This window comes from Lactuca sativa, chromosome 9 (genome assembly GCF_002870075.4).
Source record: "Lactuca sativa cultivar Salinas chromosome 9, Lsat_Salinas_v11, whole genome shotgun sequence".
NCBI lineage: Eukaryota > Viridiplantae > Streptophyta > Magnoliopsida > Asterales > Asteraceae > Lactuca > Lactuca sativa.
In genome coordinates this window covers 228,031,950-228,048,405 of record NC_056631.2, presented here as the reverse complement: position 1 = coordinate 228,048,405, position 16,456 = coordinate 228,031,950, and the positions used below count along the sequence as shown (strand labels likewise).

Sequence of the window (16,456 nt, the reverse complement as noted above, 5' to 3'; positions counted from 1 at the left end):
TAAATACCACTCTTGTGTTGGACATTAAATCGTCCCAAGGGTATTTTAGTCTTTAATTTACTTTTTTGTTTTTAGTTTTGTTATATATGCTATTTGATTTTGAAAGTTCCAGCACTAAATATCACTCTTGTCCTTTTATTTTTCTTAAACTTGAAACATATTTGTTTTTCTTTATTTTTTTATTGCATATAATAGCATCCTACTTTTGTTTTTATTATTTTTTTTTTTACTTTTGTTTTTTCTGGAGGGTAATTTGGGCAGATGGGTGACATTTTCAAGGTTGTGTTTCACAGAAATTGGTCCCAAGGGTATTTCAGTCTTTAAATTACTTTTTTTTTTCTGTTTTGTCTAACAAATAACTTATTTATCAATACATAATTTATAAGTACTTTATGTAATTAATCATAAGATAAATTAAATGTTTTTTTTAGTGGAATCGATTATGTTTACTATTTTGTTTATTTTCGTGATTTTTAGTCACATCACATTACTCAGTAAACTAATAATTTGTGTTGGACATTAAATCGTCCCAAGGGTATTTTAGTCTTTAATTTACTTTTTTGTTTTTAGTTTTGTTATATATGCTATTTGATTTTGAAAGTTCCACCACTAAATATCACTCTTGTCCTTTTATTTTTCTTAAACTTGAAACATATTTGTTTTTTTTTGTTTTTCTTTATTTTTTATTGCATATAATAGCATCCTACTTTTGTGTTTATTAATTTTTTTTTTACTTTTGTTTTTTCTGGAGGGCAATTTGGGCAGATGGGTGACATTTTCAAGGTTGTGTTTCACAGAAATTGGTCCCAGGGGTATTTTAGTCTTTAAATTACTTTTTTTTTCTGTTTTGTCTAACAAATAACTTAACAAGAAAAACCTTATCTAAAGCCTAAAGAAAACCTTATTTGATACCTTAACAATAAAAAGCTATACGTATGGAAATTTGTGAACTACAAAGTTTTTTGTTTAAACTTGTACTGTGATGGTTTCTTCTCAACCTAATGCAAACAAACATGCATCCTAACCCTAAGAAACAAACATATAATTAAAGTTGTTATTATACCCAATTATAATTGTTTGCTTTTATTACATTTTATACTCCCCCTTAATATGAACACTGACTTATAGAAGAAAAATTCGTCATATTTGTTAATTTCAAAAGACATGATAAAACACATAAGCGGGAAATCTAATATAAAACCAAAATTTCACATCTTGTATTTTGAAATTTACGCAAATTAACACTGAAATTTCAAATTTCGAAATTCAACTTAAATCACCTAAACAGTTTGGTAAACAAAAAATCTTCAATCTATTTAAACAATTATATCTGCATCTTCTTCAAAAAAAATGAGAATTAGGTTTTACCTTGATTCCTCTTCTTCAAACGTCTTTCAAGATTAGTAGTACGGGATTCTTGAACACCTTTTATCCAGATTTCGACCTCCATCCAGGTATCTTTCTTTTATACTATCTATTCATTCTCTTTGAAAACCAAAATCGGCACATTAGGTTGAAAAAAAAACTCATTATTCATACCTAATTTTTAATTTTTACCACAAAAAGTCGGATCGAGTATGCAATTACGAACCCTGTTATTCGCGTAGCACAAACCGACTCAACGATTTCACATTCGGCCACCGTTGCTACCGTCTACATCTTCGTTTTGCGTTGGTTTCTTCTTTGACTGTCGGAGTTTTTTGTTTGTCAATATATGTTGTGAGTGAGCCACATAACTTTATAATAACTTTATAATAATACTAAATGTTGTATCTATACGGAAAAACTGATTTATTTAATATATGTAATATGTAATATGTGCATTCACGTTTACATTTTTTTTTTATAACTATGGAGATTAATACTTTTAAAACGAGAACTTCATATATGTTATTAATTAACAAATATGATATTATATGCAAAAATAATTATAATAATAACAATTTGTTTTGCATAATCCAATTTAATTTTTTTTTATTATGATTATTTAACTGTCCATATATTCTTATAACATATTTACATGTATATATAATCTTTTTTAACATTTAAATACTGTTTTTTTTTTTTTTGCAGATTTAACGAATAATATGGACTATACTCATGCTAAAGAAAAGAGAAGACTTAGAAAAATATATTTGGATAAAAAAAAATCCAAAACTTATTTTTCTACTTCAGTCCCGGATAATTCATCAACCGTACATGTTTTAAACAGGAAACAGAATGGTGATAGTATCAATTTAGTTTTTTTTTTTATCAAACTTTTACTGATTTCAAGATTATTATACCAACGAATTACATATCAATCTCTTAAAACTATTTATAAATCGTTTTATATATCTTCAAACATTTAATATTTTTCATTATATTTTGAATAAATTTTATTGTAATATTATTATCGTCTTTCTTACTTTTGTTTTATAGAACGAATGAGCATGTATTATAATTATGCTAGAGAGAGAAGAAAGATTAGAAAGTTATATATGGATAATAGAAAATTCAAAAGAATCTCCAATGCATCAACCGTTGAAAGTCCATATAATTTAGATGTTTTCAAAACGCACATCGATGGTAATCGGTTTTCATACCTTCATTTCTTATAAATAATTACATATTTTTTTAACAAATGTTTACATTGTATAATAGAAATGTGCAATCTTTCTGGACAACCGCTACCTTCAACGAGCTCAAAAAATATTCGTAAAGAAAATACAAGCAACTATACATCGTTCTCAAATCAGCAAAGAAGCTTACAATCTCCTTCTTTAATTCTAAATGTTAGAACACCATTATCTAACATTTCGAATGGTATGACTCATTTTTTACAACCTACTATCGAACTTTTACTATTTTCGACTTTATTATATGAACAAATTACATATCAATCTCTGATCGTTTCGTTACTTTTGTTTTATAGAACGAATGGACATGTATTATAATTATGCTAGACAGAGAAGAAAGATTAGAAAGTTATATTTGGATAATAGAAAATCCAAAGGAATCTCTACCGCATCAATTATTCAAAGTCCCTATAATTCTAATGTTTTCAACGTGCACATACACGGTAATCGTTTTCCATTTCTTATATATATATATATATATATATATATATATATATATATATATATATATATATATTTTCTTTTCATACCTTGAATTCATATAGATAATTATATATTTTTTAACAAATGTTTATATTGTATAACAGAAATGTGCAATCCTTGTGGAAACTTTCTACCTTCAAACAACTCAAAAAATGTTGGTAACGAAAATACAAGTAACTATAAATCGTTTTCATATCAACAAAGAAGCTTACAATCTCCTTCTTCAATTCGAAATGTTAGAACACCATTATCTAACATTTCCAAAAGTATGAGTAATTTTCTACCACTTATTATTTCTGTAATTCATTAAGTGTATAAAAATTCTACCAAAAATTCTACTGTCTAATTCTTTTAACGTTTTTTACAGGCATATATAGTTCTTGTAATAACATCCAAACACCAATATCAAATAACAGACATCACTCTTTCTTTTCCAATGGCATGCAATCCCTCGACTCCTCGACTATAATTCAACCTTCTTCTTCTGATAATTTAACAAGACGAACCCAGAAATTAAAAAGGAAGCCTACCAACATATCCGCAATTCCTATGTTTGACTTTACAATACACGGAGAAGTTAATGATCAACATACCCATGCAAACATAGCTAAAGGTGTATCAAAAGGTAACCATCACAATAAAAAAGTTATTTGAATTTATTATTATCTTAAATTTATGCAATGGTTACAGCTACATAGATTGTTATATTTGACATTGATTTTTTTTTAAACAGATTACATTGATCATGGTGATCAGAATGTTGTATGTCAAATATGTAATGCAAAGTTATGGACAGCTGAATCTATTAGAGGAAAAGATAAACAAAATACAAGTTTTTCACTATGTTGTGGTTATGGCAAGGTTGAGTTGCCAGATTCTAAAAAAGCACCACCAAGTTACCTAAATCTTTTTCATTCAACAGATTCTAAATCCAAGTACTTTATTAACAACATTCGTCGTTACAATTCAATGTTCTCATTTACCTCAATGGGTGGGAAAGTTGATGCATCCATTAACAGTGGAAAAGCTCCATTCATATTCAGACTTGGCGGTCAAAATTATCATAGAATTGGAAGTTTGTTACCCTCAAATGGAGCTAAACCAAAATTCTCTCAGTTATACATATATGACACCGATAATGAGGAGTCAAATAGGCAAACAATTTTTGGGTACATATTTAGACATATCAAAATTATATTTATACATTTTCAATATTTTTCATTACAACTATTAACATTTAAATTACATTTTATTTGCAGTCGACAACAAGATGCATCTACATCAACTGGTGATTCAGTTGATCTTCAAATTATACACGATTTGAAAGTTATGTTGGATTCAAATAATGTGTTGGTTCAAACTTATAGGATGGTGAGAGATTGTTTCCATGATAATCCTCACATTGACCTTAAGTTACGCCTTATTGGAAAAAGGATACAAGATGGAAGGACATATAATTTACCGTCTGCATCTGAAGTTGCTGCTCTAATTGTTGGAGACATTGATGATTCTTTTCAAAATAGAGATATCATTGTACAAAATTCATCGGGCTCTCTTCAACGTATTAGTGAATTACATCCTTCTTATCTGCCTCTTCAGTATCCATTACTCTTTCCATATGGTGATGATGGGTATAGAGTAGACATCCTTCATCGAGGTCTAACAAGTTCAACCAACAGCAAGCGCCCTAACTGTACAATGAGAGAATTTTTTGCTTACAGAATTCAAGATAGGATTAATAGCTTCTCATTAATCCTTAATTCAAGAAGGCTTTTCCAACAATTTTTGGTTGATGCTTATACAATGATCGAAAGCGAGAGACTTTTTTCCGTACGAAAAAAACAAAAAAATCTTAGATGTGCATCCTACGAACATCTTCGCAACGTACAACATCAAGGGAAGACAACTTTTTCCAACACTGGACAACGTGTTATCTTACCTTCTTCTTTTACTGGTGGTGCACGTTACATGCAACAGAACTATTTGGATGCTATGTCCCTTTGTAAATGGTTTGGATATCCAGATTTTTTTATAACTATAACATGCAATCCAAAATGGCCTGAAATCAAAAGGTTTCTTAAAGACACAAATCTCAAACTTGAAGACAGGCCAGATATTCTATGTAGGATATTTAAAATAAAGCTTGATGCAATGATTAAAGACTTGCGAGAGAAAAAATTATTCGGAAAAGTTAAAGGAGGTATGTCTGATTTTAACATTTCAGTTTTACCATCTTCATATTTATAGTATAAATACTATCATACTTAACAAAATTATTACATTTCATTTAATATTTATCTTTTTATTATCTATTTACATTACTGACATTTTTTATTTTTTTATTTTACTTTTCTTAAAAAAAATTATAGTTGTTTATACAATCGAGTTTCAAAAGCGCGGACTGCCTCATAGTCATATATGTCTCTTTTTGCACTCCGATGACAAACTCCGTACTGTTGAACAAATTGATAACTATATTTCGGCCGAGATTCCAAACATTAACGAAGATCCTGATTTGTATTCACTTGTGAGTGAGTTCATGATGCATGGTCCTTGTGGTGCTGAAAATATGAAATGTCCATGCATGGTTGATAACAAGTGTTCAAAAAACTTTCCGAAAAAATTCTCCAATGAAACTTCAGCCGATGAAGACGGTTTTCCGATATATAGGAGACGAAATGATGGATGTTTTGTTGAAAAGTCTGGTGTCAAATTGGATAACAGACATGTTGTTGCTTATAACAAAGACCTTTTGAAAAGATACCAAGGACACATTAATGTCGAGTGGTGCAATCAAGCTGGTTCTATAAAATATTTATTCAAATATATCAATAAAGGTCCTGACAGAGCTACACTTGCTGTCATACAATCGAACAATGAAAGTGCTACTGATAATTCAGTAGACGAAATCAAAGAGTATTATGATTGTAGATATATATCTGCATGTGAAGCATCATGGCGAATTTTTGGTTATGATATTCATTATAGGTATCCTTCTGTGGTTAGGCTTCCTTTTCATCTTCCTGATCAACAACAAGTTGTTTTTGATCCAGATGATGATATCGAGAATATCCTTGACAAACCGTCTGTTGCATCTTCAATGTTCACATCTTGGCTTGAGTGTAACAAGATCTATAAACAAGCCCGAGATCTTACTTATGTTGAATTCCCGACAAAGTTTGTGTGGAAAGCTAATTCACGGAATTGGGAACCAAGGGAAGTAGGATTTTCAATTGGGAGAATTCATGCGGTTTCGCCTAAACTTGGTGAAGCATATTTCTTAAGAATTCTTTTAAACAAGGTCAGAGGTCCAACATCTTTTGAAGATATCCGAACAGTAAATCGAGAAATATGTCCTACTTTTAGAGATGCATGTTACGCTTTAGGGCTTCTAGACGATGATAAAGAGTATATTGAAGCTATTAAAGAAGCAAGCCATTCAGGTACTGGTTATTACCTACGGTCATTATTTTCAATGATGTTGATCTCTGAAAGTTTGGGAAGACCAATATTTGTTTGGGAAAATACATGGGAATACCTTTCTGATGGAATTCTTTACAATCAACGACGCCGGTTAAAGTCTCCTGGTATAATACTTAGGTTTTATTACTTTAACATTTTTTTATATAAACCATATATTTGTATTTTTTTTTCTAAGTTTATATTTACCATTCTACAGATTTATCCCTTACTAATCATCAATTGAAGAACTTGACTTTGTTTGAGATTGAATCATTTCTACTTCGTAACAATTCCACCCTCAAGAACTTCCAAGGCATGCCTTACCCAGATTTTGATTGTGTATCTTCTTCTAATAATCGTTTGATTGCTGAAGAGTTATCTTATGACATCACAAGTCTTCAAAACGAATTTCAGACACTAATTGTTTCATTAACAAATGAACAACGAGGTGTTTTTGATGATGTAATGGCAGCAATTGAAGATAATAAAGGAGGTGTGTTTTTTGTTTATGGTTATGGTGGAACTGGCAAAACCTTTCTTTGGAAGACTTTATCAACAACTATCAGATCTAAAGGTCAAATTGTTTTGACTGTTGCTTCAAGTGGTATTGCTTCTTTGTTACTAACCGGAGGTAGAACAGCACACTCTCGCTTTCGTATTCCATTAAATCTTACTGAAAATTCAATTTGTTCTATCAATCGAGACAGTGATGCCTCCAAATTACTAAAACAAACATCGCTAATTATTTGGGATGAAGCACCGATGGTTCATAAGCATGCATTTGAAGCATTGGATCGCACTTTAAGGGATGTTTTAAGTTTTGGGAACGTTAGGAACTCACATATCCCGTTTGGAGGTAAAGTAATCGTATTTGGAGGTGATTTTAGACAGATTCTACCGGTTGTTCCTAATGGTAGCAGACAAGAAATTGTCAACGCGTCGTTAAGTTCATCATATATATGGACAAATTGCAAAGTTTTGAAATTAACGAAGAACATGAGGTTGACTGTTGGAAAAGATCCGTCTGAAATACAACAAACAAGGTTATTTGCAAATTGGCTCTTGGATATAGGAGAGGGAAATGTTGGTGGTTCTAATGATGGTGATGCAGTTATCCGTATTCCTGAAGATCTTCTTATTACTCAATCTTCTGATCCTATCGGTTCATTAATTGAGTTTGTATATCCATCACTTCTTGACAACTTGAACGATCCCAAATATTTTGAAGAAAGATCAATACTTGCACCGAAAAATGAAGTTGTACAAGAAATAAATGATCGTCTGCTTTCATCGTTTCCTGGAGAAGAAAAAGAATACCTCAGTTCAGATAGCATCTGCCAAACAGAGTTTCTTCACGATCAATTTGATGAGAGTTTATATTCACCTGATGTTCTAAATGGACTTAAAATCTCCGGTTTGCCAAACCATAAGTTGATTTTAAAGGTCGGTGTTCCGGTTATGTTACTAAGAAATATCGACCAGAAAAATGGGTTATGTAATGGTACTAGACTTCAGGTCGTATCATTGGGTAATCGCATCATAGAAACAGTGGTCTTAACTGGAAGTAACATTGGACATCGAGTTTTTATTTCAAGGTTGTCTTTAACACCTTCAGACAACAAAATTCCATATAAGTTCAAAAGGAGACAATTTCCCCTAGCGGTTTGTTTTGCTATGACCATAAATAAAAGTCAGGGCCAATCGTTAAAAAGGGTTGGGTTGTTTTTGCGAGAACCGGTTTTCTCACACGGTCAGTTATACGTTGCTTTATCTAGAGTAAAGAGTAGAGAAGGACTGAAGTTATTGATTTTAGATAAGGATGGTAATTTGACTAATAAAACTTCCAATGTTGTGTTCAAGGAAGTATTTCAAAATCTATGTTGAACATTTATGTTTATTTTTTTAAATCAAATAAAATTGTACTTACTTACCATCCACAATCAAATGTTTTTGTATATTTATTAATTTTTTTTTACTATATAAAATTTCTAACTTATATCCCATGGTTTCCACGGGTTTAACCTAGTTATTTATATTATTATCCCACATCCATACTCTCTCTCCTTTACCCTCCCCCTCGCCCATCTTTGATTCTTTTCTAGCGACTTCAAAAAACCCATAATTCCATAAATAATGCTCAAATGGAACTCTTCCATCAAAACTTAAATCAAACCTCTGTTAACAAAAAACAAAACATAGTTATAATCCTAAAAGCAAAAAACCTAGATCGACGAAGATGTAAATTTATTACAAAAAAAATAAATGCCAACAAAGTTATTAGGCTTCGCCAACAACCAAATTGCAAAATATGAGGATGAGAACCTGTTCAACATCCAAATCCGAAACATGAATGGGGAGAAAATCCAAACACTTACAGATGGAGACACAAACATATACTATTGGAATATAAAGAAACCTAAATCCAAACCTGCAACTTCCGATGAGAACCTAATGTAGGATCCAAATCCAAACCTGCAACTTCCATTCCCTCCCCCCCCCCCCCCCCCCCCCCCCCCCCCCCCCCCCCCCCCCCCCCCGAAACCCATCTACCATCTTATTCACCACCACCATCCACCTCATCATCAGATTCAAACATCGAAACACAAATCAGTTATGAATTCTGAGATCAAAACTAGGAATCAAACACTCAATTACACAAATTTATGCAACAAGCCTTGAAATCAGACAAATAAATTTATACAGAGCAACTGAAACTGAACACCATCGACGGCCAGATTGACAATGGACGGCGACGACTTCTTGACAATGGAGGCTAGTGACGATTGCTTGATGATGTAGACCAATGGAGGTATAAAGCATCGATTGCATGTGAGACCGTCAGACAAAAACATCAAAGATGTGGCATAGTATGTCATGTATGGAGAGAGAGAGAGAGAGAGAGAGAGAGAGAGAGAGAGAGAGAGAGAGAGAGAGAGTACAGACGTTGGGTTAGGCGGCAGTCGGATTGACAAGGTCATCGTCGTGAGTAAAAGTGTTGTGGCGATATTTAGGCCACAAAGGGGTAATTTTGAGGTTGGATTTCTTTTAGTGATGAAGAGGTGGCCGGTGGGGAAGGGATGAAGGAGATACTCAACGGTGAAGATGGACGAAAATGAGTTTCAAATCTACAAAGAAGACGACAGAGGGTTATGGATGGGGAAGTAATCGGCAATGATGATGAAGGATCAGTCGACCAACCAAGGTATTGAGAGAGGAAAGTAAAGGAGTGTGTTGGACCAACATGACTTTTTTTTTATTAAACAATTTTTCTAAATAACAAATAAATGTCAAAAAATTGAAAATAAAATTTATAAGCGCACAATGGTCTTTTTATATTTAGTAGGACTTACAACACAATAAAATAGAATATAAAGAACCGTCCAAGTTAAAAAGAAATGTTAGGGACTAACCATGCAAATTACCTTAAACCACAACGACCATTCGTATAATTTACTCACCATCTAACAAAACGTTGAACATTATAATCATATAATATTTATAATATTTAATAATAATTTGAAAAAGAAAAACATAAGCAATAATAATGTAATTATCAATTCATTTTCACCAATCAAATGGGCCAGAAGATTAAATGTAAAGAAGTGGACTAGTAGGCCACATATGCAAAAGGCGGCGGACTACTGATCCATAATTAGCGGCACAAGTTTGGCCCAAACGATAACTTGATAATTATATGTTTTATGAAATGATCAACTGAAAAATTAGTAGCAGTTCTTATTAATTTTTGAATTCCTGTAATATATATAATTATATCTTTTATGAAATGATCGACAGAAAAATTATAGTAGCAGTTCTTGTTAATTTTTGAATTTCTGGAAAATATATATATATATATATATATATATATATATATATATATATATATATATATATATATATATATATATATATATATATATATATATATATATATATATATATATATAGAATATGACATATGTATGACAATGTATGGCTGCGATATCTAGAATATGACTTATGTATGAAAAGAAAAAAATCTAGCGTGACTATTTATATAACAATCAATGGTAGGCACTTATCGATAATTAATAATCTAATAATCTGAGTGATTTGGATAAGTGAGTGATAGGATACATTGATTGTTATATAAACAGTCACGCTAGATTTTTTTATTTTCATACATATGTCATATTCTAGCTGCTTACCCGCACCAAGTGATAGGTGGTGAATACTTTTATTTCGACAATTAGATTTCTTTTTTAGCGATCAATGATTAATTTCAATTCATTGATTAGTTTTCTTTTGGAAAGATGTCATTGAAAATAAGACACGTTGTATTCCATATGTTTTAAATTTATAGCTCAAATGGAAAAATTAAAAGATCAAATTAAAAAGGCAATATATTACATTTCAGAAACACTGATTAATTTTTTTTGGAAGGATGGTGAATCGTTTCCTTTTGAAAACATGTCATATTCTAAAAAGGTACATCTTCAAAACATCTCCCACATAACTCACAATGCATCGCATCCAATCACTCACTTATCCAAATCACTCAGATTATTAGATTATTAATTATTGATAAGTGTCTAGCATTGATTGTTATATAAATAGTCACGCTAGATTTTTTTCTTTTCATACATATGTCATATTCTAGATATCGCAGCCATACATTGTCATTGTTAACATTTGTGTTTATTTAACTGTTGTTTAAGTTGGTATGGTCGAAATGAATTAATTGAGAAACTAACCGGTTAATACATATATTTATTTATTATAATTACTGCTAAACCTATTTACCATTTCTTTACTTAGCTATCTCATCATGCTTATTTGATATTATAATATTTTGTCGTTGTAAGGTGCAAAAATTATTTCAAAACTTTTAAAATCTAAACAATTTAATAGTTATAAAAATTTCATATCTCAAATGGATGGTCACAATATGTTATAAGAAAATGCTTTAAAAAGTCTAGTTCATATATGTAACATGTTTATTCATAATAAAAAAAAAAAAAACGATCATTTTTAATATTTTATCGATCTAATGTTAACATGTTCATCGTTTGAACTTTGGTGAAAGAATTTATCATTCAATAGTTTTTTTTTAGAAAATTAACATAAATTATAAGAAACTCTATATCAAACCATCACAATTTCTTTGAATGACAATAAAAAGTTAAAGACAATGACTTTATAAATTGTATATATGGTAAAATTTCCATTTTCTTCACATTCAGGATTGACTTCTTAACATCAGGCTCAAATTACTTCTTTACCCTTTGAGCTAGGTAAGATGGAAACTTCCAATAAAATCTTGATGCATAATCATTCCAGACTAGTAATTAGTATACGTGAAGTAATAAAGGCTTGTAGTGAGTTCAACAAATAAAACCAAAAAACACCATCCCTAGTATTAGTGTGAACATAGGAATAAGTACACTTGTGTATCCAATTAATGAAAAATACCCTTTCTAGCCAACAAATGACAGTTCTCAACCTTAGCATTCAAGACATTATAACTTAACGTACCTCCAACTTTGTTAGAGCCCATGGTGGTTCTCAAGATTCTTGTTTTCAAGATTGACCATCACAACCTTTGTTCTCTCTTTTTCATCATCACCATATGTACTAATTCATACCATTTTGAACGATTACTTTTAAGAAACTAAAATTGTAATTTAGGTTATAATCGTGAAAAAGATTCATGTCACTAAAAATAAGTGTAGGAAATGAAAAACAATCTAGAAATTAATATTAACAAAATTAAGGAAATCATTACCTGATTTACCATTTGGACTCTTTTTGTCATTGACAACCCTTAATTCCTAATAAAAGACAAAGACAGTTTGGTAAGCTTTTGGAAGATGTATACTGATAAAAGTAGTAAATTTCTGCAATCAAGAATGGAAAATTGCAAAAAAGACTACCTGCACTAAAGAAAGATGTCAGATCTATTAGAGCATTTTGCAGTGTGGTATATTGTACTTCCCATAATAATGGTGATTGTAGCTATGCATTCCACAAGCATCACTCTTTTTTCTTCTTGCTAATGTTATTTCATCTTCCTACATATAGAAAGTTAAAGTTCATAATCTTAAGAACTGATTGAAGTGAGAAATGGTAGTTTTGAATTGATGAATATCTATGGATGGGCAAGTACAATCTAATCTTTTCTTTTTTAGAGATGAAATTATTTATGATGAAAATGATGGTCTGTAGTTTTGAACTCTCTCTCATTTATAATTGAACATGATGGCCCAAAAATAATTAAACCTTAATAAGTTTCTTGATTAAAAAAATAGAAACAGTAAAATCCATATAAATTATGGGATATGGATAGAAAACCTCAATGTCACACAGGGGCGCACCTTTTATGGGGCCAGGAGGGGTTGTGGCCCCCCCTGAATTTTGGGCTAGAAGTAGGATATATATGTTCAATTTTCGGAATTATAAGCCCAGCAATGTGAGTTTTGGGCTGTGGCCCCTCCTGATTAGTTGATCCAATGTTTGTGTTGCCAAGAAGCTGATCCAAGATTCCAAGCGAGAGATCGTCAATCAGCTTCCGCCTTCTGCCCCAATTTCCCAGTCCCCATCCTCAATCCTCGTTCAATCGCAAGTCACTCCGCCAAATCGAATCTGTTCGTCGCGGTCGCCACTCGCCTGCTCGTCGCGACGTCACCTGCCGGGTGCTGTGCCACTGCGGACTGCGGTGTTGCTACGGTGCTACCTGGCACGTGCTGGCTGCTGCTGTTCTGCTCAACTGCTGCAATCCCCAATTCCCAATTCCCCATCCTCAGGTATGCTTTCAGCTTTGAGCAATTGAGCTTTCAAGTTTTAATTCGGATGTTGTTCAGCCTGTTCTTCAGTTCTTGACTTCTTTCCTGTTGGAATTTTAGGAATCAAACTAATTTAGGAGCTTATTTTATGAACCGATATGATTATATGAACTGATATGTCTAGAATGACTTTATTGTTTAACTTGGAATCTTGGATATAACTGAATTTATGATCATTCTATTAGATTATTAATTATATGTGGATTTCAAGACTATAAGCTAGAAAGTTATGGGTGTTCTTTTTTCTAGTTAACTGTTAACCTTATAACCTATGAAATAAGACTACATGTTGTTTTCCAACAACGGAGATAATAAATGAAATTTTGTTGGAGTTTTAGGAATCAACTAATTACACATTGCTTATTTTCTTATGAACTTTTTTTGATTTTGATTTTTATAGATACAATCTTGTGAAATATGAAAACCATTCATTCTTTCTTCAAAAGAAAGGTTGATAATGAAGAAATTCATGATAAAAATGAAGAGATTAAACGGCACAAAGCTTCAACAAGTGAGCCACAACCACAAGAACATGAAAATCAACAAGAGAATGATAGGAATGAAGCTACACAATCAAATCCTAATGAGGTGGTCCAAGCGGATCTTAAGCAACTAGAAAGAGATTCCGCTAAAAGAAAACAAATATGGGAATATCCGGTTAACTTAAGGGAAGAAGTAAGACGAGCTTATATGAGCTTAGGACCTTTCCAAATACATCTTAAAGAATATCATGCTAAAGGTTCAAAGAAACATCCTCGTAGATTTCAATATTCTTGGTTCAACATTTTCCCTAATTGGTTAGAATATTCTCCAACAACACATGCATCTTATTGTTTTATTTGTTTTATATTTAACGATAAACCAAGTGTGTCCCATGGTTATGATGCATTTACTGTTAAAGGATTTGACAATTGGAAGAAAGTTAATGACGGGAAAAATTGTGCATTCTTAAAGCACATTGGTTGTTCACAACATAGAAATGCTGTTGCATTCACTGAAAATTTGATGAACCAAGAAGCACACATTGAAAATATCATAATGAAGCAAAATGAAGAGCAAATATTGAAGAATCGTTTACGATTAAAAGCTTCGATTGTCACAGTTCGTTGGTTGACATTCCAAGCGTGTGCTTTACGAGGACATGATGAATCTCCTAATTCCAAAAATCGTGGTAATTTTTTGCAACTACTAAAACTTCTAGCATCTTATAATGATGAAGTTGCAAATGTTATATTAGAGAAAGCTCCTTATAATTCAAAATATACTTCTGGAGAAATTCAAAAAGAAATTCTTAGTATTATTGCAAATAAAGTTAGAAAGCATATTCGTAGTGAAGTGGGTGATTCATATTTTTGTGTCATGGTTGATGAGTCTAAAAAAGAGCAAATGGCGATAGTTTTGAGATTTGTTGATGTAGAAGGGATCATACGGGAAAGGTTCTTGGATTTGGTTCATGTTACGGATACCTTATCATTAAACCTAAAAACAAATATGTGGAGACAACTTTTGCACTATCAGTTTGATGTTAGTAAAATCCGTGGCCAAGGTTATGATGGTGCTAGTAATATGAGAGGGGAATGGAACGGATTACAGGCACTTGTTCTTAAGGATTGTCCTTATGCATATTATGTTCATTGTTTTGCTCATAGATTACAACTAGCCTTGGTAGCTGCTTCAAGGGAAATTATTCCTGTACACCAATTTTTCACAAACTTAATTTTTTTAATTAATGTAGTTTGTGCTTCCAGTAAGCGTCATGATGAGTTACAAAAGGCGAAGGCAACTGAGATTGAACAATTATTGGAACTAGGTGAAATCGAATCAGGCAAAGGATTGAATCAAGTTGGGACATTAAAAAGAGCTGGTGATACACGTTGGGGTTCTCATTTTCGTTCTGTTTGCAGTTTGCTTAACATGTTTGATTGTACTCGTGTTGTTCTCCAGGGAATAATTGATGACGTATCTGCTACTTATTCTCAACGCGGAGATGCTGATGCTGCTTACTGTTTCCTAAAATCATTTGATTTTGTGTTTATTCTTCACTCGATAAAGGAAATAATGGGGAAAACTGATGTACTTTCTCAAGCTCTACAAAAGAAATCTCAAGATATTCTTAATGTCATGGAGTTAGTTTCAGCAACAAAGGAGAGTCTAAATGAATTCAGAAACAAGGGATGGGACTCTTTACTTGCACAGGTAAAGTTTTTTTGTGAAAAACATCAAATAGATATGCCGGATATGAATGCTCCATATACTTCTACTCGATACCGGCCTCGAAAAACAGATCATCATGTTACTTTTGAACATTTTTATCGAGTGGATTTGTTTACAATCACATTGGATAAACAGTTACATGAGTTGAATAGTAGATTCAATGATCAGGCGATGGAGCTATTAAGTCTTAGTTCTACTTTAGTTTCAAAAGAACACCCTAAAGTGATTAAAGTTGATCAAATTTGTCGTCTTGTTGAAAAGTATTATCCCGAAGATTTTACGGAGCAAGAGAGAATCCAATTAAGATATCAATTGGAGATTTTTAATATTGATATGACAAAGAATCCCAAGCTTAGTGGTGTATCGACTATTGCTGACTCATGTAAGGGTCTTGTGGAAACTCAGAAACGTGAGACGTATTATTTGCTTGATAGAGTGGTGCGGTTAATCTTGACACTTCCAGTTTCTACCGCAACAACAGAGAGGGGATTTTCAGCAATGAAAATATTCAAGAATCGTCTTCGCAATACGATGACCGATGACTTTCTCGCAAACAACTTGGTGGTTTACATAGAAAGAGAAATTGCTGAAAACATTGATTCGAAGTCGGTAATTGATGAATTCAAAGACCTTAAAGGTCGTCGGGCTGAGTTGTAATTCTTTTTCTAGTTATTTTTTTGTGTTTATTTGTAAAAACAAATTTGGTTTTTTTTTTGTATGTAAGAACTTTAATTTTAGTTTATAATACTTTCGGTAAATCGCCCCCCCCCCCACCCAAAAAAAAAAAAAAAATTGTTCAAGCTCCGCCCCTGATGTCACATAACGTTGAAATAAACTTCCTTTGATGCGTCTATCAAA

General features: G+C 32.0%; 2 protein-coding genes across 2 annotated transcripts; both read left to right on the top strand.

Moving 5' to 3' along the window:
- The first annotated feature begins 1,764 nt into the window (after positions 1-1,764).
- LOC111900482 (uncharacterized) lies at positions 1,765-9,020 on the top strand. Its single transcript, XM_052767916.1, has 11 exons — positions 1,765-1,804; positions 2,074-2,223; positions 2,422-2,568; positions 2,644-2,805; positions 3,206-3,274; positions 3,469-3,726; positions 3,835-4,270; positions 4,361-5,301; positions 5,471-6,688; positions 6,781-8,385; positions 8,845-9,020. The coding sequence occupies exons 1-11, from the start codon at positions 1,765-1,767 to the stop codon at positions 9,018-9,020; spliced, it is 5,202 nt and encodes a 1,733-aa protein (XP_052623876.1).
- Positions 9,021-13,079: 4,059 nt separating this feature from the next.
- On the top strand, positions 13,080-16,255 carry LOC111900456 (uncharacterized). Its single transcript, XM_023896346.3, has 2 exons — positions 13,080-13,345; positions 13,785-16,255. The coding sequence occupies exon 2, from the start codon at positions 13,802-13,804 to the stop codon at positions 16,253-16,255; it is 2,454 nt and encodes an 817-aa protein (XP_023752114.1). The 5' UTR covers positions 13,080-13,345; positions 13,785-13,801.
- Positions 16,256-16,456: the final 201 nt, after the last annotated feature.

Excerpts from the sequence above, each read along its gene's own strand:
- LOC111900456 (XM_023896346.3), top strand. The coding sequence starts at position 13,802 with ATGAAAACCATTCATTCTTTCTTCAAAAGAAAGGTTGATAATGAAGAA.
- LOC111900482 (XM_052767916.1), top strand. The coding sequence starts at position 1,765 with ATGTTGTATCTATACGGAAAAACTGATTTATTTAATATAT. Across the intron at positions 2,806-3,205 it reads ATTATCTAACATTTCGAATG|AAATGTGCAATCCTTGTGGA; the intron begins GTATGACTCATT and ends ATTGTATAACAG. Across the intron at positions 4,271-4,360 it reads AATAGGCAAACAATTTTTGG|TCGACAACAAGATGCATCTA; the intron begins GTACATATTTAG and ends TTTTATTTGCAG.